Consider the following 26,654-nt stretch of genomic DNA (forward strand, 5'->3'; position numbering starts at 1 on the left):
TGCGGGATAGCGGGCCCTCCTTGCCCAGAGCTGGGTGGGTCGAGAGGCCGGGAGGGAGCCCTCCTGAGCTGGGCCCTTTGCTCCCGGCCCCTCCAGCCATGCCAGCGAGCAGCGGGAACTCCCCTACTTTTCCCTGTGGCTGCTTCTGGATTGAAATGTCAGTCACCTTGGCTGCCCCTGGACAAACGCGTTGAGTTGTCACTCGCCGGGCGCCCACGGCAACTGCTGCGGCATACTAGAGACAAACATAGCACCAAACTGGCATTTGATGGATCCAAAATTATGTATTTAATTCACAGTTGGTGTAGAGTGCTCACAACATCTTGATTATGACAGAGAGGCTAATAAACATTTGAGAACGTAAATATTTGGGGAAGAAATGGCTTTGTGAAACATTCAGTTGTGGAGTAGTTAGGGGAGCAGAAAAAATCAGCCAGGCAGAACTCTCTAGATACCAGTCTGGTGAGTTATGTATGTAGGGTCGGTAATGATTGTGAGTGAGCCGTTCTGTGGGCGTTCACACCTTAATTTGACGAGCACACACAGGGAGAGCTGCACTGCTCTCCGTGGCTGCCTCACTCCAAGCCTCGAGCTGTTTGCCCTTCAGGTATCTGATCTAAGGGGCAGAGGTGCAGCGGCTGGGGAATGGATCCGACTGGCCTGTGGGGTGCCTACTGGATGCCCTCGGGTACACAGCACCGAGTGAGCCCGAAGTCAGCCCGGCGTCCATGGGGAAGCTGTCCGGGGGGGAGAACCCCTGAGCTGCTGTGGTCCCCAAGGCTGGGCAGAGCGGCTGTGTGGGTGGGGCCGAGACCCTGCCCCACATACTAGGTGTGGCAGCTTAGGGCCCAGACCACCAAGGTTCAAATCCTCTCTGCCACTTACTGGCCACATGACCTTGGGAGGTCACTTACATATTCTCTAAAGTGGATGTGATGATACGGTGCTGGTCCCCAGGGATTGGTGAGAAATAAATCAGGTGGTATGTGTCTGGTGCCCACAAAAACACATTTTGAGCTCCAGACTGGGATAATCCAGCCCCCTCTCGCCTGGCCAGAAAGAGGTCTGCCAGCAGGGTGCCGGCGATTCTGGAGAGAAGTTGGTTCGGGTTCAGTTTGTTTTGGAGTGTGGCCCCCGGCAGCTGAGCCCCACCCACCCCGCCTTCTGTGGCAAGACTTGGATTTGCGGTTGGTGGAGAGGAGGCTAAAGGAGTTTGTTACCAAGAACAGCGAGTTTCAAAGTATATGAATGGTTTACTTAACAAATGTTTTTGTGGGTTTCAGTCCTCTCCCCCCGCCCCCCGCCCTGATTTCCGGGGCAGAGCTCCACACCCAGGACCCTCTAGGAGAGGGCTCTGCACCAAACATCATCCTTTCTGTAAATGCGGAGGAAGGCGAGGGGTTCCCAGTGCTGGCCTTGAAGTGTCCTCTTTAGCATCTGGGAGGTTCTTTGTGGCAGAATAATTCTTCTCCATACAGGAGTGAGCTGCTGTTTGGGTATTTTCTATGAAAAGGAAACAGAATTTAAATGGATCAGTCAGAGTCTGGCCACAAAGTACTTTTGTAGTGTCTATAAAAATGGCCATAACAGAAAAAAAAACAAAAAAAAACCCAAAGGAGCCTGATGATTAACCGTCTTTCCTTGGAAATCTTTGAGAACCAATCAACCGTTAGTCCGAGGCAATCTGCCTGCAGAGTGGGAAGGTTGTTGGGGTCCTCTTCACCCCGGGGTGCTGTACCGCAACTGCTAGTGGGATTGCTGCTTCCACAGCTGGTGGTTTGTGGATGTCATTCCACAAAGGTCATTCATCCATTCAGCAAACTCTGGTTGAGCCTGTGGTGAGTGTTATTTGCACACAGTACAGGCTCTGGATATGCCCAGATGAGTGAGCCACGGTCCTGCCCTCCATGGTCCCCTCCCCTTGGAGGTCTGCCTTTCAGAGGGGCTGGAGGCTGCTGACCGACAGCTGTCTCTCCTAGTTCTTGGGGTATGGGCAGGGCACGTGACCACGGGAAGATACCCTGGAAGAGATAAGGACCGCGGTGCCAAGGAGGCCGTGGCGCCCCAGTTCCCTGACACGTGGAAAATATGAAAACCTGTTAAATATTTTAGATAACCAAGTTGTAATCCAAACATCTACGGCAGCGAGTGCTCGCTCCTGTCAGCTGGAAGAAGGGAAGATGCTGATAAAAATATCAGCAACGCACGGCTAATCAGGCCAGCGGGAATGTTTTGGCCGTAAGGCCTTTTTCTTTAAGTAGTTGGAGAAAAACGGAATCAAGTTGGAAAATGTTGGACTGTTACGTGAGACAAGCATGGCTGGGGGAAGGGAGAGGAGGAAATGCTGCATTTTGTGAACGTGTCCATTGTGGAGCAGCCACAGGAGCGAGCCAGCCGAGGACCCAGCGGCAGCAGTAACGAGCGGTGATTGAAAGTTTGACCTTTGGTGATGGAAACAGGACATGAAAGGGGGCGGGGCTTCTGGTCAGTGGGCATCCAATCAGGTGAGCGTGGGGGCTAGATGCTGTTTCCTCATTTGCATGGCTCCCGATCTAGGAAAACTTCATCCAGAATCATTGGTGAGTCAGGGAAAATGTAACAAGCTGTCTCGTCTCAAAGGCCCCTGTGTCACGTTGGGCTTGCACTGCAGTACGCGGACTTTGCTCCATCACCGGTCCCCATTTGTGCCTGCAGTCCTGTGCTAAGATGCAAGTAGCCATTTCTGTCCTGGACCGAAACACGTCATTGTGCCTGCTGTGGCTCAGGTACTTCAGAAACACCAAAAAGACGTCATCTGCATGGCGTTTTCCATTTCCCGCTGTCGCGCTCCCCCATCTGCGGTTGCTGCAGGGATTCCGGGTGGGCGTCAGTATGCTTGCTTCTTCCTTCCCAGAATTAGTGCTGAGCAGAATGTATTCTCAGAGCGCCCTGAACTGAGTTGGCCTGCAGTGGGGCCTTTAGAAAAGGTGGCGTAAGGTCTGGGACCTGACCTGGCCGCTCCTTGTGAGCCGCGTGAACAGAGGCCAGTTATTTCACTTCCTGGCCCCTTTTCTGCACCATAAAATGCAGCTGATAATAGTACTTGACTCAGAGCTGACAAAGAGGACTTCTGTGTATGCTGCCTACTGTCCTTACTGGCACCTTAGAGCCACTCTGGGAGGCTGCAGGAATGAGCACTGAGAGTAAAGGGGGGGCGGGGAGGTGGGTCCCACCACAGCGAAGGTGCGCTTTCCACCTCAGCAGGCAGGGAGGCCACACCATCCAGGGCCCCGTAAGGGAGGATGACCGCCGGTCCTCCAGCATGGAAACTGGCTAGTCCCAGAGCCACCAGTGGGAGCCCATGCCCGGGGGCCCTTCCCTACCAAGGATGTCCATGCCTGGGTGGGGTCCAGGATGGCTTCAGCCTCTCCCCTCCACGAGCCCCAACCCCCCAACTAAGCAAAATGTGGGACTCTGTGAACAAGTCCATGAGCACGTCTAACCAGGCCACTGCCCCAAGCCCTTCTAGGTAGAAATTCTGGGGCCCTTCCATTGGGGTCAGGCAGAGGGCCAGTGCCTGCTGCCTGCCAAGCCCCAGGCCTGCAGGGCCAGGCTCACCCACCGGTGGACATCTCGGCAATGGAAGGCAGGACGAAGAGGGCCCACGACCAGCGGGACTGAACACTCACTGGGAGGTGACTGGCAGGTGACTGAACGTCAGACTCCTCATCACTAGAAGCTGCAAAGAATAATGCCGCTCCCTCCTCATGGGGACGCCATGAGACTCCCGGATGTGCAGTGCTCAGCCCGGAGCCCAGCTGGGCAGCGGCTATGTCTAGTAATGGGGGCAGGCCTCATGCGTGGATTGTTCATCCCACAAGTATCTGTGGCGGGCTGCCCTTTGCCAGGCACTGTCCCAGATCCTGGGGTTACAGCAGGGAACAGAAGAGTCCCACGGAGGAGACAGACAGTAACCAAGCGAGCAAAGGAGAAACACGCACGAAGATCACGTGCTCCGTGGGGGATGTCAGGGCGTGTGGGCAGGTCCAATGGCTGGGGAAGGCTCCGGAGGAGGAGGAGGGGTCGTTTAAGCTGAGACATGAATGAAAGGAAGGGGGCAGGCGTGGGAAGAGGAGGTGAGGAACCCTCTGGACTTGGGGCGGGAGGAAGCCGGGCCTGACCCAAAGCAGCTGGTCTGGAGAGCAGGGGTGGTGGGCGGAGGGGCAGTGGGGAGGTACTATGGGCTCAGGATGAGACTGAAGAGCCAGGCCCGACCCACCCAGCCCCGTCATACCCCAGGGCTAGGCCGTGGGAAGGCCCCGGAGGAGCTGGTCAGAGAGCCGGGGGTAGGGGTGGGGTTTTTGTCCATGTAGCTTTCAAACATTTCCTTACACAGGGCATCCACTTATTGTCGAAAAGTTAGAAAATGTAGCTAAGTGTATATTTCTGGTATTCAGAGATAGCCCATGTCAACATTTTGATATACGTGTGCTGACACTGCTTGGAGATACTCTACAAAAAGGTGGTCTTAACTACACGCACCGTCCACCTCATACATTGTCCATGTTTGCAGACACTGCCCCGGCCCCGTGGGGTGACTGCACAGCGCGCTGGGAGCAGGTGTGCTGCCAGCCCCGCACACAGGCACAGGGACATCGGGGAGGGGCCCTGGGGTAGATTCCAGCAGAACTGGTAGGCTTTTGGCTTCGAATAATAGATTTAACTCATAGACAATGATTGAAACCCAGAAGTTTTAAATTGCAGCCCTGTGCCCCCAGCCAAGGATGTGGAAAAGCTTTATCTAGAAGCTCAGGTTTCACTCCTGGGTAGGTCCACTTCCGAAGTTTAACCCGGGAGCAGCACCAGATAAACAGTTTAACCCTGGGTTTCTTTGCAGTGGGCAATTAGGGGAGTCTTCTCTTGGCACCACCAGGCCACCGCACTGGGCTTTGGGCAGTTGTCCTTTATCGCTCCCAATCGAAGTTTCCTCCAGTTGCAGCCGAGTCCAGGGTGCAGTTTGTACCTAACTTCCATTAGCAACGTGTCTCTGAATGCATTGTGAAGTTAGGTGCAGGGTCAGGAGGGGCCGGGTCTCAGGGAGCCTCTTGGAGACAGCTCGCGTGGGGTAGGGCTGTGTCATGACGGCATCTACCAGGGGCAGACTATTTGACGTGGCAGAATCCGAAATTATGTCTCTGCTAGTCCACAAGTAAGAGCGTCTTCTCATATTTAGAAATGTGGGAGGAAATTTGAGAGTGGCCTTCCTGGAGTGGAGCTCAGAGGGGATTTCCCTTAGCTGGAATGTTCTGGAAAGTCATTTGAATTGCACTGGGAAGCCCACAGAGGTGTCTCCCATCCGGCCTCTATAGCCTCCATGCTGGAGATAAAGACGCATGAAGGGAATGAAGACAGTGGCGGCCTGACAAGGCCGTGGGAGGAGGCGGAGGGGAGGCTAGCCTGGGGGTGGGGGCACATACGGGCCCAGGAGCCCCATAAGGGCCTTCCCGGCAGAGCCTGGGCCACCCCAGAAGCCTGCACATGGCAGAAACAATAAAAATGTGCCAAGTGTCAATACTGCAAGCAAAGGAAGTGGAGGAAGTAGGTCGTGGAGGAAATAAAAAGATGGCAAATGCGTGGGCCGACGCTGGCCCACCCTGTGTGACCACCTTCTACACCAAGCGCATGTCCTTTACGACAATTCGTGTGTGGCTTGTGGCTGCGGTCATCCCCACTCACCCTCCTACTGCCCTCAGCTCCAGCCAACCCTTCAAAATTCTCCCTCCATTCTGAGGACAGGTTCTTGAGAACAACATCATTCAGTCAACAAACATTTATTGAGCACCTACTGTGTGCCGGGCACCATTCTAGGAGCTGACAACAGGGCAGAGAGCAGTACAGACATATCATGTGCCCTCAGAGACAGACAGTCAACAACAACAACAAAAATTGATTGTGATCAGGCTGGCCCGGTGGCTCAGGCGGTTGGAGCTCCATGCTCCTAACTCCGAAGGCTGCTGGTTCGATTCCCACATGGGCCAGTGGGCTCTCAACCACAAGGTTGCCAGTTCAATTCCTCAACTCCCGCAAGGGATGGTGGGCAGCACCCCCTGCAACTAAGATTGAACATGGCACCTTGAGCTGAGCTGCCGCTGAGCTCGTGGATGGCTCAGTTGGTTGGAGCGTGTCCTCTCAACCACAAGGTTGCCAGTTCAATTCTTCGACTCCCGCATGGGATGGTGGGCTGTGCCCCCTGCAACTAGCAACGGCAACTGGACCTGGAGCTGAGCTGCGCCCTCCACAACTAAGATTGAAAAGACACTTGACTTGGAAAAAAAGTCCTGGAAGTACACACTGTTCCCCAATAAAGTCCTGTTCCCCTTCCCCACCAAAAAAAAAAAAAAAAATTCATTGTAATCGACTCCCAGGGAGGAGGGACAAAGCAACAGTGGGGGAGGACAGGGGGCTGACATCTCAGCAGCCTCCTGAACCAAGTGGCCACCCAGAGATGAACATTTGAGGCCAAGGGGCCCGCTGTGCAGAGGGTGTGGCTTAAGGACGCAGGAGCCGGAAGCAGTGAAGGGAAGTGGTTTGCGGTCTGAGTGCTGCTGATGCCGGGACCTGAGCCAGTGTCTCTCATTCTAGTCTAAAAAAAAATCATCTTAGGAAAACTGAAAGTGTCAGACATGATGCCGGTGGAATGATGGGCTCTTGAATCAGACGGGCCTGGCTGGAATCTGGTTCTGCCCTTGACTTCCTCGTGACCTTGGGCAAGTCCCTTCCTCCCGCTGATGCTCCATTTTCTCATCTGTAAAAGGGGGCTGGTTATGGAACTGCTTCAGAAGTTTGCTCATGAGGAGTAAGTATGACCTCAAACACATTACACTAAGTGAGAGACGGTAGTCACACAACGTCAGGGTTGTATAATATCCACAGATGCAGAGAGCAGACTACGGGCTGCCCAGGGCTAAGGGAGAAGGGGCTCAGGGGTCACTAGGTAGTGAATACCAGTCTCCTTCTGGGGTGATAAAAATGTTCTGCAGCTAGACAGGGGCGATGGTCATATAACATGGTGACTGTGCTAAATTGTCACCGCACTGTGTTTATTCAAATGGCTAATTTTATGTTTGTGAATTTCTCCTCAATGGAAAAACTAAACGCCAGACATACCTGCCTCAAGAAGAAGAGTAAGTATGACAATACAGGTGGAGTGCCCTGAAAAGCCCTGCATTTGGTAAACACCCAGCAGGTTGCTGGTTACCACCCTGGATGCTGGAGTCCGGTGGCTGTGGGTCTCACATCCATCTGGGTCATTCAGTGGCTGGTAACAGAGCAGGGTGACGGTAACCCGTCTGCCCCGGGCTGGCTGTGAAGACTCGTCCAGTGGCGTCCGCACGTCCTCAGCGTCGTGTGAGGCATGAGGTATCTGAAGAGCCAGAGTTGTTTGCGAGGTATTCTAAGCAAGACCATCCGGGAGGCAGTGTGGCCCGGTGGTCACCGCTCAGGCTGGGGTACCCCACTAACCTGAGCTCACGAAGTCTGCTATAACTAGGGATGATGTGACCTTGGGCTTCACTAACTGCTTTGAGCCCCAGTTCCTGTACCTATCAAACGGGGCATAAGAGTTGTACCTACTTCATACAGAAAGAAGAGTCCATGAGATAACACTGTCTGCGTAACGTGCTTAGCCCACAGCAAACACTGTAAATATTAGCTGATTGATGACAGCCATTCGTCAGAAAATGATTCACCCAAAGTGGTAGGGTGCGTCTCATCTGCCTTGCCCAGTCACACTTACCACATAAGGCATGTATCTCATCTCTTTGCTGGTCGCAAGCTGGTCTTTCCATACGATGTTGAATCTCTTAATGGCGGGATGAACCCGAGGGACCAAGGACAGGTAGTCCTTAGCCGTATGTGTCTAAGCCTGCGTAGTTCGCTAAGTGAGGGCAGGAATGTGTCCGCCCATTCACCACTAGATCCATGGTACCTGGGACAGTTGGTAACCAGGACCTAGGAGGCACTGCGTAAACATCTGTGGAATAAATGAATGAACAAACATAAGCTGATATCCTAACTCAGAGGCGTTGGTTTGCACTGAGCTAGTCCCACATTCCCACCTGACCCTTCTTGAACCTGGGCACCTGGGAGGCGGCAGGCCTGGTGAGAGGTGCTGTCTACACACAGGAACTTGTCCTTTGCCCTTCTCGGTGGCCACTGTTGTGTCCTTGTCTCTGGTCTGCCCTCTCTTGTGAAATGAAGTGCTGACTCCACGATGCTGTCGGGGTCAGGCTCATTACAATTAAACTTCTGCACATTGTGTGAGCTGCATGAGAAACTGGTCCAGTCGTGTGTTATCACCGCTATCCTGTCCTTTAGCTTAAAATCCACAATTTTCCTTTTTGAAAATAATCTTTTTCTTGTGATTTTATCATTAGTGTTTTTCTTAATTATAGAAATAATACATTCTCATTGTAACAAAAATAAGCAGACATGTATAAATTAAAAAGGCCTTTTATTTCCCCTGATCCCTGCCCCCATATAGTCGTTACGGCCAGTTTGGTGAGCATCTTTACAGCTTTATTTCTCGTGTTAAACATGAACAGGCTGCTGTGATACATGTTGTTAGGTAACTTCTTTTTTAAGCTCAAGCTTGTATCTTAGATGCCTGTCCATTGTCAGCACCCTAGAGCTGCCTGATTTCTTTTAAAAGCTGCAGAAAATGCCACAATTTGGTAAGCCTTCCTCTGTTTGTGGACATTTATGTTGTGTCTAGATTTTTGCTACAGTAAGTCACTCAACCGTGGGAAACTTCCCCATGTGTCTTTGCACGTGGACAGGTGTCTGCTCAGGAAATTCCTGAACCAAGGTGCTCACTCCTCTAGGTCTCAGTTTCCCCATTTGGGCACTGAAAATACTGAAGTTTACCTCACAAGATGATATAAAGTCACGTTTGTAAAATATTTAGAACAGTCGGTCTCACACAGTAAGCACTTGATAAATGATACTTTAGTTTCATTTTAAACCAGGGTGCATTAAATCCAGCCGGACTACCCATTGCTCGTCAGCATTTCAGCTCCGGTCCTGTGGAGCTATTTTAGGCTGAATCGACCCTCTTTCTGTGCATCTGCAATTGGCCCTTCTCCCATCCTTGAAGCGATGACCATTTGGGTGTCCTTCTCACCTGAGGTTCTTGGACTCTTACAACCTTTTCCTCCTGAATCTAGTCAGAGACGCCCTGTACTTGTCACAAGAGGCTCTGCTGACTCCGTGGCCTTCTTGTAGATTTCACTAGTGGCTTCACTTGACATCCAATGTGCAGTTGGCGGCGGAAAGCCGACCTTGACCTCGTGTGCATTTGTGGAGTAGATAAGTGGTGACTTTAGCCTCCTTAATGGCACAAGTTGAAATCGCTAGTATCACATGGTAATGGTGTTAGCTGAAATAATTTGGGCAGTCATTACATGCCAGACCAAGTACTAGGCACATGGATTAGCTCTTTTAATCTTCACCACCTACGGCCATCCTCATCTTAGAGATGGAGAACCTGTGGCTTCTGCTCAGGGTCACAGCTCTGGGTGCAAATGTGAGAGCAAAAGATTTTCTTGGGGGTCCACTGGGAGATTGAAAGTGTTAGCCACAGGGCTTTAATTATAGTTACTGAGTGTGTGAGTGTGTGTGTGTGTGTGTGTGTGTGTGTGTGTAACAGAGTGTGTGTGTTTAGCTGGTATGGAATCCAGATTTAGAAGACAGAGGAGCAAGTTTGAGGTCGGCAGCTCATTGACGCAGGGCTCAGATGATCTGGGATGAGCTGGGGGACACTCGGCCGCCTCCTTGCAGTGTGAAGTGGGGCTGTTGGTATGAAGGTGGCATCTCTGAACCAACCACCCCTGTCCTCCAGCTGGGACTGGGCCGCATCTGCTGCCTGTGTCCTGCACACAGCATCGCGGATGCACGCTCTGTTTCCCAGCTCCCGGCCGATCTTACTCCTTCTTGGGGTGGGTTAGTTTGCTCTTCTCTGCGATTTGCTTCCAAGCACGCGCCAACGTGCTGATGACAGAGCTTCCAGTTTGGGTCCAAGTTTGCCACTAACCACGTTTAATGAAGCCCCCAGTGGCCGCATTGTGCTGCCGGACAAAGTCAGGCCTGGAGGAAACCCTTAGCTGGAGAAGCATCCCAGGTAAACTGCCCTTGGGGGAACCTGGGCCTTCTGGGTGACCCGAGGGACCCCTGCACCTTGGACGCGGCACGGTAGGCAATACCGGAGGCTTCAGAGTTTCTCTCCCACCTCCCCCACACGAAAGGGGGTCAGGTCCCCGGTGTGGACACTGTCATGTAGCCAGCATCCAGAATTGTTGGTAAAACAAAAGCCGATCACATGCTGAGCCCTTTTAATCACCTAATGGCAGGGGACACCCGACGCCCCAGCTCGGGTTTCCAAGCCGGCCGGCCGTGGCCGGGCCGCTGTAACTACAGCCAAGTTTGGCCCGGCTTCTCCGTATTACAGCCTCAACACGGACGCACACAATTGAAGTATTTGAGAACAATGAAATATGCATGGCTATCAGTGACAGCCCCATAAAGTGCAGCAATTAGCCGCGGTAATCCGAGAGAGGGCGCCGGCCCTCGCAGCCCTGGCTCCCCATTAGTTAAATGCATTTTGTACGTCCTCATCCCATCAAATCAACTAACACTTCCTTTAATTGGTTCATGAATTATACAGCCACCCCGCATTATAATTTAATCGCCTGTAAACATTCATAGGGCCCCACTGTAAAGTGTATCGCGCTCATTAATTCGTTAATTTCAGCAGATGGAAGGGGAGATCGGGTGAACGGTGGCAGAACAGAGCGCCTTGGGCAATGGAAGAAGGAAAAAAAGGTGGGGGGCCGTTTAGGTTTTTTAAGGGCTGTCAGAAACTCAATCTGTGAGCTGTCAGCAGCCCGGACCCATCCGCACCCCCTCTGCTCCACCGACTGCGGGGGAAGTGACTGGCGGATGCATACGGAGGCTTGTCAACCGTCTTTAAACATCAAGCCAGCGGGTAAACCGAGCCCAATGTAAATTAATTCTTGTCTTACGGGGCCCCCCTTTCTCTGTCCCCATGAATATTTCATGGCGGGCAGCATAAATATTAATTCTAATAGCTCTGCACAGTGGTTATTATTTCTGTTTTATGACAAATATTCATAAAATATTCAGGACCCTTTTTTAGAACATTTACACACTTGATTGTGAATTTTCCCAGTTTCCCGGGGACACTGTAAACATATTGGGGTTCTCTTGATGGACTTTTCCCCCTTAATTAATACCCCTGGTTATTAATATTTAAACAGATTTAGGCTTTTCGAGAAGTAAAACCTATTAGATTGGAGAGCTGAAGGGCATTTTTTCCCCTTCAGTCTGTAGAATGGGAGGGACTGTTTGTCTTTGACACCTGGGTGATCTGACAAAGGATAACCTTGCCTTTTTATTTTGAAAACAATATCTATCCTTTTTGCATGTGTCTGTTCTCCTCTTCCTTTTTAACCGGGAGTCTGGCAGCAGCCCAACTTCGAGTAATGAAATTCTTTGCAAGAGGCCACTGCAATGTTTATGCAAGGATTTGACGTAATTTGGGCATAATTAAAGTGTGGGTTTAACAAACATGGTGGCAGATTCCGTAGGCAAGGCCGCCGCCGTTGGGGATGAAGGCTCTTTTGGAATCCAGCTTATTTATCTTTAACCCTGAGGGGCAGCTTGCGCGGCGTCCCTGGGGAGACAAACTGAGGAGGGGTCCCAATGGGGGGAAAGCCAGGTGTCCCTTAGGTGACAGAGGACACAGATGAGGTGGTGGCTTTGGCCTGAAGGGGCCTGAGGTGGGGTCCAGCGAGCCCTGAGGACCGCGGTGCCTCGTGGTGTTACCCACCCTCCGCACTTGTTCTCCTAAATCGCTTCAGGGTTCACTTTCCATTCCCTGATTCTCACCAGAGGCTTCAGGAATGCTCTGACAACTGCAGGGAATGGAGTAAAATTACTTTTCGTACAGGAAGGTAGCAGGGCAGCCAGAGAGCGTCCTAGAGTCAGGCGGACCTGGCGCCCAGCCTGGAGGTGTCACTAAACCTCATGGGGGCCTGAGTGTTTCCATCCTTGAAATGGGCATGACCACACGACCTGGGTTGTGTGCTTCTGGCAAGGGTTAAATGGGACAACACCCGTATGTAATATGCTTAGAACAAGTGCCTGGCGTGTAGTATGTAAAGGTTTGCAGTGGTGGTGATGAAGGTGGTGGTGGTGGTTAATGAGAGGCAAAGAATTAAAATTGAAGCCAAGAAGTAAAACACTTTTAGAGAGTCATGGAGGAAAATTCCGGCTGTGGAAAGGGTTAAACAGAAGTTGCTCCGCAGCAGCTTAAAGAAATAGTTTCCGAGTGTTGATTCTGACAGTGGGGAGAGAAGGTGCATGGCTGAGGACACTGGGACATCCTACATAACTCCTCGCCAGGGCCAGACTTTTGTCCCTGATGGAGACTGCCTCTGAGAAAGGAAACCTTGCAAGGAATTCACCTACCCCGCCCTCTGCTCCCCACTTCGGGGACTGGTGACAAGGAGATGCACCTGTGTCCTAGGTGGCCCGAGGGTCCAGACCTTGCACACCCTCCTCTCTGGTCCTTGAAGGAAATGCCTGCCTCTCGAGCAGTACTGAGGGGCAGGCGGGGCTGGGAGCAGCCGCTCGTGTGTCACCTCCTTGGCATCTGCCCCATTTCCTGCCTTGGATCCCTTTCTGCTGATGCGTCTCAAGTGGAGAAAGATGACGTTGACTCCTGCTGGCTCTGAACCCGGGACGCCGAGCAGCACAGGCCCAGAGAGCTACAGCTGGACCACATGTCTGGGGCTTGTGGTGTGTGCTCAGCATGGGGCCGCCAAGGCCGCTGTCCTGCCTTCTACCCGATTCACAGTGCAGCGCTGCGGCTCACTGCGCAGACACTGGCGCCAGCTGCCTGGGTTCGAATCCCAGCTCTGCCACTGTATGCGGCAGGGTTCTCCAGAGAAACACGACCAGTAGGATGTACGCTGTATATACAGAAATAGACAAGGAATCGGCTCATGTGATTGTGGCGACCGACAAGTCCCCAAACCTGCAGGGTGACTTGGCAAGCTGGAGATCCAGGAGAGCGGATGGTGTGGTGTGGTTTTCGTCCAAAGGCTGACAGGCTGGAGGCCAGGAAGAGCCAGAAGACCTTCAAGTCTGAAGGCAGGACAAAGCCAGCGTCCCAGTTCAAAGCAGCCAGGAGGCCATCTCCCGCAGTCTTGTTGTTCTATTCGGGCCTTCGACTGATTGCCTGAGGCCCACCCACACTCGGGGGAGCGACGGCTTCTTTCAGGCGCCCGATTTAAATGTCATCTCATCCCATCCCAAAACTCTCACAGACACACCCAGAGTAATGTTGAAGCAAACCCCTGGCAGGGCTGCGCTGGGCAGGAATTCCAGGCCCTGGCACTGTCTTTCCCCAGAGGACTGTGACCTTGCTCCAAAGCAAGGTCAAATGTCCATCAGCTGGTGGATGGATCAATAACATGCGGTTTATCCACACAATGGAGCCCCGTTTGGCCATAGAGGGAGTGAAGCTGTGACCCGCGTGACAATGCGGATGAGCCTTGAACACGTCAGGCTGAGTGATGCCCGGACGGAGGCCCACGCGATTGTCCGTGTTATTAGGCATTAAGTGCTTTATAGGGATTAGCATGTTTAATTCTTAAGATACGCTTGTAAGGCACTGCTTTTCTCCCCTTTCTCCTCCTAAATGGAGACTTGGGGGGCCACATAGTGTATGATTCCATTTCTATGAAATGTCCAGAATAGGAAGAACCAATGCAAACAGGAAGTAGCGTGGTGGTTGCCGTGGGCTGGTGGGAGGGGGTGGGAGGGGCTGCTCGTGGGGGCAGGGTTTCCTTTGGGTGTCATGAAAACCGAGACCAGGTTGACGGCTGCGCCGCTCTGTAAATACACTAAAAACCATTGCCTGTTCCCCTTTAAGGGGTGAATTCTATCTCAGTAAGTATAACGTCGACGACATAGGGTTCAAGCCCCTGAAGATGCTCAGTGCTGGAGGCTGTCAGCTGCCACACTCCTTACGGCTGAGCCACACAGGCTTGACGGAGGGTCCCATGGCGGCTCTCGGTGTCCCCACACCAGGGGACAGTGACAAAATGTTCACCAGCCCGGGTGTTCTCCTGGGCCTGTTGTAGACCGTGGGTCTGAACTGGTGTCCACACAGGCGGCTCTACTGTTGATCCGCGTCGATTGGTGTTCCCAGTCAGAGGGCACCTGTGTCCGCGGGTGGTGTCTGTAGCTACAACACTGAGGACGAGGTGGGAGGTGTAGTGTGGCCTCTGGCCAGGGCCCAGAAAGACACTGGGCTTCCGAGGATGTGCAGGAACTTTGTGTTGTGAGCTGGGGAGGGAGCCAGGCCCCTCAAACACAGACATGGAGCGAAGGGCAACCAAGGGAGTGCGGGTGCGTGGGGGCCCCTCAGAGCCATTGTGGTTCTGCAAGGTGAGTGGCCGGTACTGATGGCTGACGTGCTGAGTGTACGTGACGTGGCTCGAGAGATGTCGGGGAGAGGACATTTGGGGAGAGTTTGACACAGCGCCTTCCTAGAGCCAGGAGAAGACCCTGGCCAGAGTTTTTAAAGAGTGCCCTGTGTCCCCACACCTCCGGGCTGAGAGCCACTGGCACAGATGACGCCATGACTTGGCCCAAACTGGCCCGTCTTGTAGTGTAGCTCCGGCTAGCTTTCTACTGTCTACTGCCATTTTTGCTTTAAATTCATTTGCCTTCTCTTTGGGAAAAGTTTGTAGAACTTTCTGGCTTCCAACCTTTTGTTTCATGATTGTCTGGGCAGCGTCTGGGTGGCTGCGTGCAGTGGAATTATTCTCTTTCTTCCCGGTGGTGAAGGAGGCAGAAATTTTAAGATGACTTTAAAATGAAGACTGATTATGCAAGAGTTTGATTCCTGGGTCATTCTCCTTAAGCCATGGGCGGGGAGTGCTTGCTAATTTAGCAGTTAGTGCTAGTCAGAGAGTGTTCTTGCCCCTGAGGAGATTTTAGACCCAGCCAGGGTTGACTGCCACTGTCAGTTATGTGCAGTTTTAAACAATTGGCCAGTGGGAGCCCCCTTTTTTTTAAGGAGTGGAGTGGGGGGCGGGACGTGATGGAACTTGGCAGCTGCTACTTGCGGGCAGGAGGTGCGGTGCAGGGGGGTTGCTAAAATGAGGTTGAGATGTTTGGCCTTTAGTTTGCAAATTAGACTCTTGTCAGAGTAAAAAGTATACATTGTAAAGATTTTAAAGTTCTGGTCAGGGCCTTGTCCCCACCTCAGGGCCGGCTTGCGTCCAGACTCGGCCACACCGGGCTCTCCTGTGCTGTCTTCACCACAGCTGTCACGGGAGTCTGCAGCCTGCATCTGTGGCCTGGGGACCTGCCAGAAGGCCTGGGGACTTGTGGGTGCTTCTCTCGGAGGTGGAGTTAGGCCTCCTCCGTGCCAACGTGCCGCCGTTCACTGCATGTTTATTTAGCACTGAGCACATGCCCGGCCCGAAAGCCGAAGGAAGCAAGGCTCCCTGTCCTCAGACAGCTCACCCCTAGTGTGTGCAGAGGTGTGTGTCCTTCTGCAGGTGACCTGATTTTCATTCGTTAGTTTTGAAAGTCTGTGTCATTCGCCTGCACCTTCTCTCCCGTGTCTCCAAAGTGCCCTTTCTTCTGCCCTTCTGATCAGTGTCCTCTGACAGCGTGCCCGTCCCTCACCACCATCCCCAAACGTGGTTGTCTCAGACTCAGAGGCCACGCTCTCTGCCTTCAGACTCGTCAGAGGTCTTGTCCTGACAAGTCTGTGAAGGGTGCTTCTCTTTGAGCTGTAGGAGTGCCCCACCGACAGCTACGTCATGTCACCTCTCTGCTGTGTTGTGGGCGCATGTTTTCATTAAACACGGGCAGACATTCTAAGTGTTCCTGTATGGCGTCCTTTTGCATTTGTCTTGGTGATTCTTGGTGCTCTTTGGTTCCTTGCTTCATTGGTAGTCATTGCCAATTTCCCCTTGAGAGAAAATGCCTGCAGTGTACGGAAGCCTGCCTGGAAGAGTGTGCTCTGAGGGTACGTTCCGGCCCCCAAAGGGGCTCCCAGTGACAGGGCCAAGTCTTCTGTAAAGCCCGGTGCACCACTGCCTTCCAGCAGGTGCAGTGCAGCCCTCCAGGCTCTGAAGCGGGAAGCAGGAGGCAGTTTGAACCTTTTTTAGGAAACTGTGTTCCTAGATCCGACCTTCCCAATTTGAATATCAAATTTGGAAGTACTAAGGTAGTAAGGGATCTATTTATGCTTCCCTGTGCATGTCGCTTCTCATTCATACAGTTCACATTTCTACATATTCTGGATACAAATCCTGTATCAGATATGTGTTTTGCAAATATTTTCTCCCGGCCTGTGGCACATCTTTCATTTTCTTACTGTCTTTTGAAGAACAAGTTTTTAATTGACTTTTAATGAAATATAATATGTCAATTTGTTCTTTCATGGATCATGATTATGAGGTCATAGCTAGGAAAACTTTAACTCAAGGTGACACAGATTTTCTTCTAGAAGTTCGATAGCTTTAAGTTTTTTATTTGCATCTATATCCATTTTGATTTAAATTTTGTATACGGTGTGAGGTCTGGGTCAGGATTAATAACATCTCTCATTATCATCATTAGTTGCATTATTTCACTGTTGGGTGAAAAAAACACATTCTTTCTCCATTGAATTGCATTGGCACCTTTGTTGAAAAGTAAATGGCCATATTGCTATGAGTCTATTTCTGGACTCTATTCGTTCCTTTAATCTATGTGTCTGTCCTTTCACTAAAAACGATGTCTTGATTACTGTAGCTCTGTAGTAAAACTTGATATCAACTTGTTCTTCTTTTTCAACATTGTTTTCACAATTCCACTTCGCTTCCAGAAACACCCTCCATAGCATTTTAGAATTAACTTGTGTGGAATCTTCAAAAAACCTTTTCGGAATTTTGGTTGGGATTGCATTGAATTTATCGGTCTATTAGGAGGAGTGACATTTTAATAATATTGAGTCTCTGAGTCCATGAACATGGTATAGCTCTCCATTTATTTAAGTCTTTGATTTCTTATATCAGTGTTTTATAGTTTTTCAACATATAGATCTTGCACAAATTTTGTTAGCTTGACACCTAAGTATTTCACATTTGTACTGTTGTAAATGGTACTTTTAAATTTCAATTGCCGGGCAGCCGGATGGCTCAGTTGATTAGAGCGTGAGCTCTGAACAGCAGGGTTACCGGTTTGACTCCCACATGGGCCAGTGAGCTGCACCCTCCACAACTAGATTGAAGACAGTGAGCTGCCGCTGAGCTTTCAGAGAGGCAGCCGGATGGTTCAGTTGGTTAGAGCGCAAGCTTTCAACAGCAAGGTTGCTGGTTCAATTCCTGCATGGGATGGTGGACTGCGCCCCCAGCAACTAAAGATTGAAAACGGTGACTGGAGTTGGAGCTGAGCTGCACCCTCAATAACTAGATTGAAGGACAATGACTTGGAGCTGATGGGCCCTGGAGAAACACACTGTTCCCCCATATTCCCCAATAAAAATTTATTTAAAAAAAAAGTCTTTGTTGTGTTAAACAATTGAAATTTTGAACTTAGAAAAAAAATTTCAATTGCCAGGTGTTTATTGCTAGTATATACAAAGTCAATTTATTTTTTTTGTATATTGATTTTGTACCCTGTGAATTCACTAAATTTACTTATTCTAGTAGCTTTTTTGAAGATTCTTTGGGACTTCTATTTAGATGATCATGTTATCTGCAAACAGAGATATTTTTTTTCCTTTTTAATTTGTATGCATTTTATTTCCTTATCGTATGGCACTACGCAGGACTTCGGGTATGATGTTGAATAGGAAAGATGAAAGTGGGCGTCCTTGCCTTGTTTCCGATCTTAGGGGGAAAGCATGCAGTCTCTCACCATTAAATATGATGTTAGCTGTAGTTTTTTGATAAATACCCTTTATTGTATCAAGGAAGTTACTTTCTATTTTAGTTTGCTGAGACTATTTACCAGGAATCGATGTAAGATTTTTGTCAAATGCTTTTCCCACATCTATTGAGATGATTTTATAGGTTTTCTTCTTTAGATATGGTAAAGTACATTGATTGGTTTTTGAGTGGTGAACCAGCTTTTCATTCCCAGACTGAACCCCATTTAGTTGTAATGTGCTGTTTTTATGTATTGCTAGATTCAAATTGCTAATATCTTACTGAGTACTGTTGCGTCTGTATTCATTTCAGATGGGGTACTGGTCTATAGTTTCCTTGTAAAGTCTTCGTCTGTTTTGTGGTACCAGGGAAAGACTGCCTAATAAAATTAGTTCTATTCTCTCCTCTTCTGGAAGAGTTTACGTGGCAATGACATTACAGTTACTATAGATTTTATTAGTACACCATGTAGTTCATAGTTGTTCCAACTATTTATTTATATACATGTATATATTTTGAATTTTAATAAATTATAAGTTTTTTCAAGGCCTGAGAACCACCCTTTTCCCCCCAACCTTCACCATAATGTGTAGTAACTACACTATAGTGCTTTTTTTAAAAAAATTATGGTAAAATACACATAACATGAAATTTACTATTTTAACCATTTTTAACTGTACTATTCTATGGCATTAGTTGTTGCTGTGCAGATATCATCACCACCATCTCCAGAACTTTCTCGTCTTCCTAAACGGAAACTCTGTCCCCATTAAACACTCGCTCCTCATTCTCCTTTCCCCTAGACCCTGGCACCCACCGTTCTCCTGCCTGTCTCTATGAATTTGTCTCCTCCAGGGACCTCATGTAAGTGGAATCATACTTGTCCTTTTGTGTCTGGCTTATTTCACTTGACATAATGTCTTCAAGTTTCGTTCATGTTGTAGTACGTGTCAGGACTGCTCCGTTTTTCAGGCTAAATAACATTTCATTGTATATATACACTTTTTTTTCTTTTTTTCATTCAGCCTGCCCGTCGATGGACATTTGGGTCATTTCCACCTTTTGGCAACTGTGAATAATGCTCCTATGAATGTTGGTGTGTAAATATCTGTTCAGGTCCCTGCCTTCGGTTCTTTTGGGTTTATACCCAAAGGTGGAATTGCTGGATCCTGTGATAATTGCATGCGTAATTTTTGGAGGACTGCCACACCATGTTCCACAGCAGTTGTACCAGTTATATCCCCAAGGGTTTCACTTTCTCCATACCCTTGCCAACGCTTGTTATTTGCTGATGTTTTGATAATAGCCATCCCAATGGGTGTGAAGTGGAGTGTCATTGTGGTGACACCACAGTGCTTTGTATTGAGTTTTGCACATAGTGGAGGCTCAGTGTTGAGACCAAGAGGCTAACAAGGGCCGGCCCCTGCCTCTGGGCTGGACTGGATGCCATAATTAGTCAGTTATTGTATGTCATCTCTCTCAGCCTGTCACATCTATCCATGGGTCCAGGAAATATGCCACCCTTCAATGTCCAGTGAATTTAGCTCTGGATCAGGGCGAACTTCAGGGCCTTTGAGGAGGAAGGCTTCCTTTGTTTGCCAAACAGCACCCCGGGATGAGAGTGAGTGAAGAGATCCCAGCTGTCACTGGGTATCTGACAGCCCTGCCCCCGCTGACAGAGGCTGAGTCCTGGCCTGTCTGGGACTCAGTTTCCCCATCCTGTACCCTCAGCAGATTGGTTCAGAGCACTCTCAACCTTGGCTACATACTAAACTGCTTGGTAAGCTTTTCAGAATCTCCATTCCCAGGCCTCACCTTGGGCAGTTGTATCAGCATCTGTCAGGGCGGGGCCCCAGCCTCAGTATTCGCAGGGCGCCCGATGGTTGGAGGATGAGCCATGCTTCCCACACCTGCTTGTGCACCTTGGTTTACAAGTGCAGGTTTTAGCAGCCCCTCCCCTGGGGTTGCTGGTTGAGTGGGAAGGGTGCCGGGGAAGCTGTATTCTAGACGCGCCTTCCAGATGATTCTCAATATCAGACACACCTGGGGGGGGGGGGGGTCAGCGTGGCACTTCTCCACCCCCACATGCGTACAAATCGCTGTGGGTCTTGTTGAAAACACAGACTGGTTCAGCGGGTCGGGTGGGCAGTGGAGCTAAGCTCCCAGGCGGTGCAGTGCTGCTGGTCCGATACCCCGCTTTGAGTCGAGGGAGCCACGAGCCTGAAGTCCTGCAGTCCCAATGGCAGGTGAGTTGTGCCCCCACCCCAGGTGAGTCCAGGCCCCCGCTCGACTCACACACTGGCGGTGTCTGCCCAGCACGCCAGGCTTTCAGTAGCCTTTGCTTTCACCATCCTCCCTTTCCTGGGATGTGTTATTGTAAATGAGGAGCATAAACGAGAAACCTGGGTGGGAGGGGCGGGCCTGGGGCACTGTGTCTCCACAGAGCTCCGTGGGTTCTGCACTTCACCCGCTCCCCGGCTCTCCCACGAACCATGATGCCATGAGCCTAGCTAATCAGAAGCTTCCAGCATGGACGCACAGCTCCTCTCCAGCGAGGCTTTTCCCAGCGATGTGTTTCAAGTACCAACTTGGTGTCTTTGGGCTTCTGATCTTGCCCGCCTTTCACAAGCCATTTGCTTGAATGACGACAAGTGGTCTTGCTCTGCTTGGTTAAAAATCTTTCAATTGGGGCTTGTTTGTTTGTGAAGCAGCATCAATTACCAGGGATCCCAAACTGACTCCCTTTCTACTGGCGTCCGCAGTGCCAGCGTCAGCCGCCAGCCGTGGTGACAGCGTGTTTTGGTGTCGCTGTTGGGCCTTGCAAGTTCCGGGGGTGCAATGGGGGGCCCAGCATGTTCGGAGTGTAAAGGATAAAAGCTCGTTGGAACACCTGCGCTCACGGTGTTGACGCTCCCCTACCCCGCATGTTTTATTTCGTGGCTGTTGCTTTGCAGCACGTTGCGAATGGAAGTCATTATTGAGAACGTGTGGGGAAGTACTGGGGTCTCATGGCTACCGGCGCCCAGGCTGCTGGGGGAACTATTGTGCCTGCTCTGTGGAGGGGCGGCTACAGCTTCCAGGGGGTCCCAGTGAGGGTCTTCCTGGCGACTGGGCAGATGTGAACCTCAACAAACAGCGTGGGCAAAATGAGAGACAGAGGAGAAAGGTAGTGGCCTTGAAAAGAGCATGTGGCTTAGGGACTCACATTCTTTTAAAGTTCACACAGTTTCCAAGACTAGTAGTACTGGAGAAACTAGACATATTAGGTGTCCGTTGGGTAACAATTGCAGGAAACCCAGCTCAAACCAGTGTAAGCAAAGGAAGGAAGAGATTTACGTGTTCATGTCAAGTGGGTTGGCTTCAGGCATAGCTTGCTCCAGGGTCCGGTATCTCTCAGCATCTCTCTGCTCTCTCGGATGGGTTTCATTCTCAGGTAGGCTCCCGTACCACCAGCTTGGCAGCCCCAGCAAAACAGATGCCCCTTTCCCACTGGTAAACCATGGGGCAAGCTCTCCAGGCCTGGCTTGGATCAGCCTGCATCCAGACCCAATTCCTGTGGCCAGGAGGAGCTTGCACTCAGATTGGCCACATCCCAGCCTCCCTCAGGCCCAGCCCTATAGCCCTGGGGTGAATTAACTCCAAATGAGTCACAGGGAGGACGGGCATTGGGTGCCTGTAAATCCGTGGGCACATGTAAGCGGAAGGCAGCAGCAGGTGTGAGGACAGTGTGTGGTACCTGGGCAGCCCCGCGCTGCCGCCCGCTCACGGTCTGCCGTGGCCGCGTCCTTCATCTCTCTGGAGAACACGAGGCTTTGACTCAGACCAATGGCTATAAGCACTTGTAAGAACTGGCACCCTTTGAGAATCTGATGAGAGGCATGGACCCCACCCCCATCCCCACCCCAGGAAACATGTAGTCCACAGTCTGTGTCTAATTTCCAGGGTCACAGGAGGCCGCTGGTGCAGAGTCGCAGGCCCAGGTGTTTTCCGATGCCAGCCGGTCCAGTCCCTGGGGAAATACTGGACTCCCTCCAGAACCTGCAGAAGGACCATTTCTGGGCCGGGGGAGTCGGCATCCCGCAGTCACAGGCTCCGCAGGGGCCTATGATACCAGTGGTCCCTGGGAATGAGGGAACATGTGTGAGGTCCCTTCCCACCCTGGGCTTTTAGCAGCGTTGTCAGCTCTAGCAGTTAGCTCAGTTTTTGGCTGGAGTGGAAAACTCAGGCAGCAGGCAGAGAGTTGAAACAGACCTCGGAACCAAACATTCATTTACTCGTTCTATCACAAGTCTTTCCCAGGTGGTGCTGGGTGTCAGGATACTGGCTGAGGGTCAGCCATTGCTCTGGCCCCGGCAGGTGGCACCTGGGCCACAGAGGCTGGTCCACGACCCATGGGGACCAGTGTCCCACTGGATCTACCAAAGCTTGGCCTCTCAGCAGCCCACTCGACACTCCTGGTGAACTCCTGGGACGACAGTGAGGGGCTTCTTTGTTCACTGAGTTGGAGGAGGCAGCATATCCATCCCAAAAAGGCTCCCACCCTAAGAGTGAGGTGGGAAATCTCATTCGTGTACATTTTTCTTACACTTAGATGTGCCTCTCGCGTGAGTTTACTCCCTTGAAAGTGAACTGAACAAAGCTTTGGGTGCACAGGGAGTGTTTGCTGTCACTGATGTCATCCCCAGTGGGTTGCACACATCTGTCACCCAACCCTGATGTCACTGCTGATGGCTCTATTCAGTGTCACATCTCAGTTCCGTACGAGGGGCTGGTAACACGGGCGCTTACCGCTGGCCTGGCACAGCGTGGACACTCAGTAAATGTGCGTATGGATTAAATAAAAGATGAATGAGTAAGCAGTAAGTGAGCAATGGAATATTCCAGAAGTTATTTGTGAAAACAAGCCAGGATGTTTTAATGCTGGGTTAGTCTGTGGGCAGGAGCCATGCACACCTGGGCCTTCGTTCCCCACCCCCCCGCCCCGCTCACCATCCAGAGGGAGCGACAGCACACTCACCTGACCCAGCACTGTTAACATTAGTCACTGTCAAGGGCCAGCAAACTCTTTGTGGCGGGGCTGTCCTGGTCATTGTAGGGTGTTCAGCACTGTTCTTGGCCTGTACCCAAGAGAAGCCAGTGGCACCCCTCCCCCAGTTGTGACAACCAAAAATGTCCCCATATTGTGCTAAATGTCTTCTGGGGGCAAAATCGCACCCGACTGAACACCTCTCCTCAGGTTTTATATAAAGACAGGGTGCCATTGCCCAAAGAGAAGGGATTGAACCATTTGAACCAGGGTGTCGGAGATTATTCCCATTCGGAGAGCCGCGGCACAGTGAGCACTGTCTGTTCCGCTGGGCTCGTGACTTTTAAGGTCCTGTCCCTTGGGTCCGGGCTCCTTTCTGAAAGGCAGCTGGGAACAACCCACCCCACCTCTCCAAGGAGGGTTCGGGCAGCCAGGGCACCTGAACTCTCGCGGCAGGTACCCAGTCGACATCATAGTCCAAGAATGACCAAAGCCCACTACGCTCGGCACAAACTTCATCGCGGGAGACCTTCGACACCAGTCAGCTACTGTTAGCCCCATTGCACGGTGAGGAAACGGAGTCTGCGAGGTTGTGTTAGTGGCCCAGGTCACCCAGCAAGTCCAGGGTGGAGGTGAGATTCTAACCCGTCTGTGGACTCCACAGGACACACTGTCCTCCCCAAGGGACAGGTCATCTGCTCCCCTGCGGCTCACCTGCACGGTGCCCCCGGAAGTCCCACCCCCAGGAGTGATGGGGGCTGGCAGCTGTCCTGAATCCGGTGCAGAGAGCTTCTGAGGCAGGAAGCCCCTGCCTGCGTCCTTCCCAGGTGACCTCTGAGAGCGCTGGGTACTGGGAGCCCCCGATGGATGGTTCTGAGGCTCCAGCTGCTTTCAGGTCTTGATGGTGACTCTGGTCTCAGGTGACAAGAGTCTAGCTCAGCCTGGGGTTCTCTCCTGTTAATTATGGTACTTGTTCTTTTCCCGCAGGGTGTTTTTCCTGAATGTGCCGTTAGATTCTATCATCGAGAGGCTGACCCTGAGGAGGACAGATCCTGTCACCGGAGAAAGGTTTGTTGGTGACTCCGGGCAGTTGGCCATCAGAGAGCTTCTGGGGCCAGGACCCACGGGGGAGCCTCCTCTCTGCCTGGCAGACCTATGCCACGCAGGACTGCGCCCGGATCAACACTGGTGACTACTGACAGAAGATTCTAGAAAAGGGGGTTCATCCAACTAGCGCCTCTGGGCAGCATCTGTCAACCCTCTTTGCCTGGAATAGTGACCAGGAAATGAATGTCCGAGGCTCTACAATTGTTGAAATGTTCGCCCACTCTATCCTGGGCAGCAGCTGTGACCCCAGCGTGTGAGATGGCTGCACTGGGCAGGTGTCACCTGTACATTTGACGGGGCCTTGCTCTCACCACGAGGCTGGGCACAGCTCCACGGGGACCAGTGCACTTTGAGCCTTCCCGTAGTTACAGGGAGTACACCCTGAGCTGTATTCTGAAGTCTGACCAAGTGCTCTCGCTGTGTTCATGGCGAAATGCAATCAGAGTCCCTGCGATCACAAAGGGGTAGGAGCTTCCATCCCCCCCAGGACCCAGGCCACGTTTCGTGGTGACCAGGCCACTCCAGGTGGAGTGAGAAGGGGCAGGAAGGAAATACCAGGGTTTTTCTAAACTATAGGCCTGAGGTCTTCCCTCTCCCTTGCTGCCAGGGGACAGTCTTTTGCGGACCTGTGTCAAGCACAATGGCCTTCCCCTGCCCCTGGGGGCTCCCAGCAGTGACCGTCTATGGCACTGTCATCTCCGCTCACAATGTTCTTATAGTGTCCCTTCCCCCATTTCACTCAGCTCCATAAACATCGCGTCAACATCTGGCAGGCTTGCCATTGTGTCGTCATAGCAGATATAATGCCAGGCCTATAGCAGATGCCTAATAACATTGTTTGGAAGGACGAAGAAAGAAAGAGAGGAATGTGGCACTTCCTATATTATTCTGTTCTGTCCTAGTATTATCGCATCCTTCCCCCCCGGGTGGCAGTGGTGACCTGCTGGTCAACAGTAGGACAGAGGGCCCTCTTCTCCCCTGCTCCCTGGGCAGGCCCTCGGGCCACCTGCTTCCCCCTTCTCCTGTAGGTACCACCTCATGTACAAGCCGCCGCCGACCATGGAGATCCAGGCCCGTCTCCTCCAGAACCCAAAGGATTCGGAAGAACAAGTCAAGCTCCGGACGGATCAGTTCTACAGGAGGTGCGCCGAGCTGGAGCAGTTCTACGAGCAGGCCGTCACGCTCAACGGGGACCAGGACCCCTACACGGTCTTTGAATACCTGGAGAGTGGGATCATTAATCCCCTGCCCAGTAAAGTCCCCTGAAGGGGACATAGTTACTCCCCACCCCCACCCCAGCGTCTGGAACCTCAGCTGAGCCAATAAAGAGTGCCGGGTGCAGTGCCGTGTGTCCTGTAGGTGAGGTGGCTGCAGGTGGCCTTGTTTGGGGCTCTGGGAACACAGGACAGGCGAAGCCCAGGGGGGCAGCAGGGCAGAGACCGTCGGGCGGGGGATGAGCTGAGACCTGGGATGAGCTGCGCCCGGCACTGGATGGCACAGCTCTCGGAGCCTCTTTCCTCACAGCCGACGTGGGGTGCTAACAGTACCTGCCTCACGGGTTGCTGTGGGTCCAGTGAGCTGAGGCAGAGAAAGCACTTAGCTCAGTGCAGGGCACACGATGAGTGCTCAAGAAACGCTTTCACAAAACACCATCTATAGCAGTGCCACAGGTAGAACTCTCTGGAATGAGGGCACGCTCTGCACTGGCCAGAGCGGCAACCACAGCGGCAAGTGACTTGTTGAGCCCTGGGATGTGGCTAGTGCCACCGAGATGGCTTTAATTTTACTTAATTTTCATTAATTGAAATGTACATAGCTACATGTGGCTGGTGGCTACCCTTGGAGTTCTAGACACACTCAGCCATTTCTTAAGACTTGCGAGAACCCCTTAGAAGGCCCCCTTCAGGTCCTATGGATAATATCCCCTCTGGGGCCTGCAGAGTCCAAAGCGCCAAGGAGTGGATGGCGGAGGGATGATGGGACAGTGACCCCTTAGGCTGACAGGGCGCGTGGTCTTCTTCCATAAGCTCCCCCCCCACCCCGCCCTCATTTCCTTCTGCCTCATTAGAAAGGTACTTGGCTGATCCCTTCATCAACAGAAGAGGACACTGAAGCCGCAGAGGGTAAGGGACTGGCCCACGTCACTCAGATCCATGGCTAGACCTGAAGCTGGTGTCCTGCTGCTCTAGGATGACTAAATCGCCTGCTGGCCTGGGGTGGCCCCGAGTCCCGCCAGCAGATCTGCCCCTGGCACCGGCCAGCAGGGTGTGCAGGGAGCCCAGCCTCCTGGGCTTGCTGTCCTGCTTCCGCCCCTGCCACAGGCAGGTGGAGCCCCAGGCCGGCTGCAGCCAGTTCTCACGGGGCTGGGCATTCTCTCCAGAGGGTGTGTCCGAGCCTCTGCACTTTCCTCTCTGCTAGACAGGGCCACGCAGCCCCCGGCCCTCTCTCCTTGCCCTTCTCAGGCCCTGGGTACTACCCCTGAAACTCCATCAGGAGCCTCCCTTGCCCAGGCCCCATTTCTTCCC

General features: G+C 51.8%; 1 protein-coding gene across 5 annotated transcripts in view; it reads left to right on the top strand.

Moving 5' to 3' along the window:
- The window catches only part of AK8 (adenylate kinase 8), a 113,356-nt gene extending 87,886 nt beyond the window's left edge, over positions 1-25,470 (top strand). For 4 of the 5 annotated variants that reach the window (XM_088793597.1, XM_088793596.1, XM_088793595.1 and 1 more), the window contains 2 exons: positions 24,010-24,090; positions 25,123-25,470. In XM_088793597.1, the coding sequence (XP_088649723.1) occupies positions 24,010-24,090; positions 25,123-25,447 (406 nt within the window). In that variant the 3' untranslated portion in view covers positions 25,448-25,470. The remainder of the gene's footprint in view (positions 1-24,009; positions 24,091-25,122) is intronic. The other variant, XM_019728912.3, reaches the window with a different exon arrangement.
- The last annotated feature ends 1,184 nt before the right edge of the window (positions 25,471-26,654 follow it).

The sequence above is a fragment of the Rhinolophus sinicus genome, chromosome 16 (assembly GCF_057876585.1).
Source record: "Rhinolophus sinicus isolate RSI-liver-muscle chromosome 16, RSI-T2T, whole genome shotgun sequence".
NCBI lineage: Eukaryota > Metazoa > Chordata > Mammalia > Chiroptera > Rhinolophidae > Rhinolophus > Rhinolophus sinicus.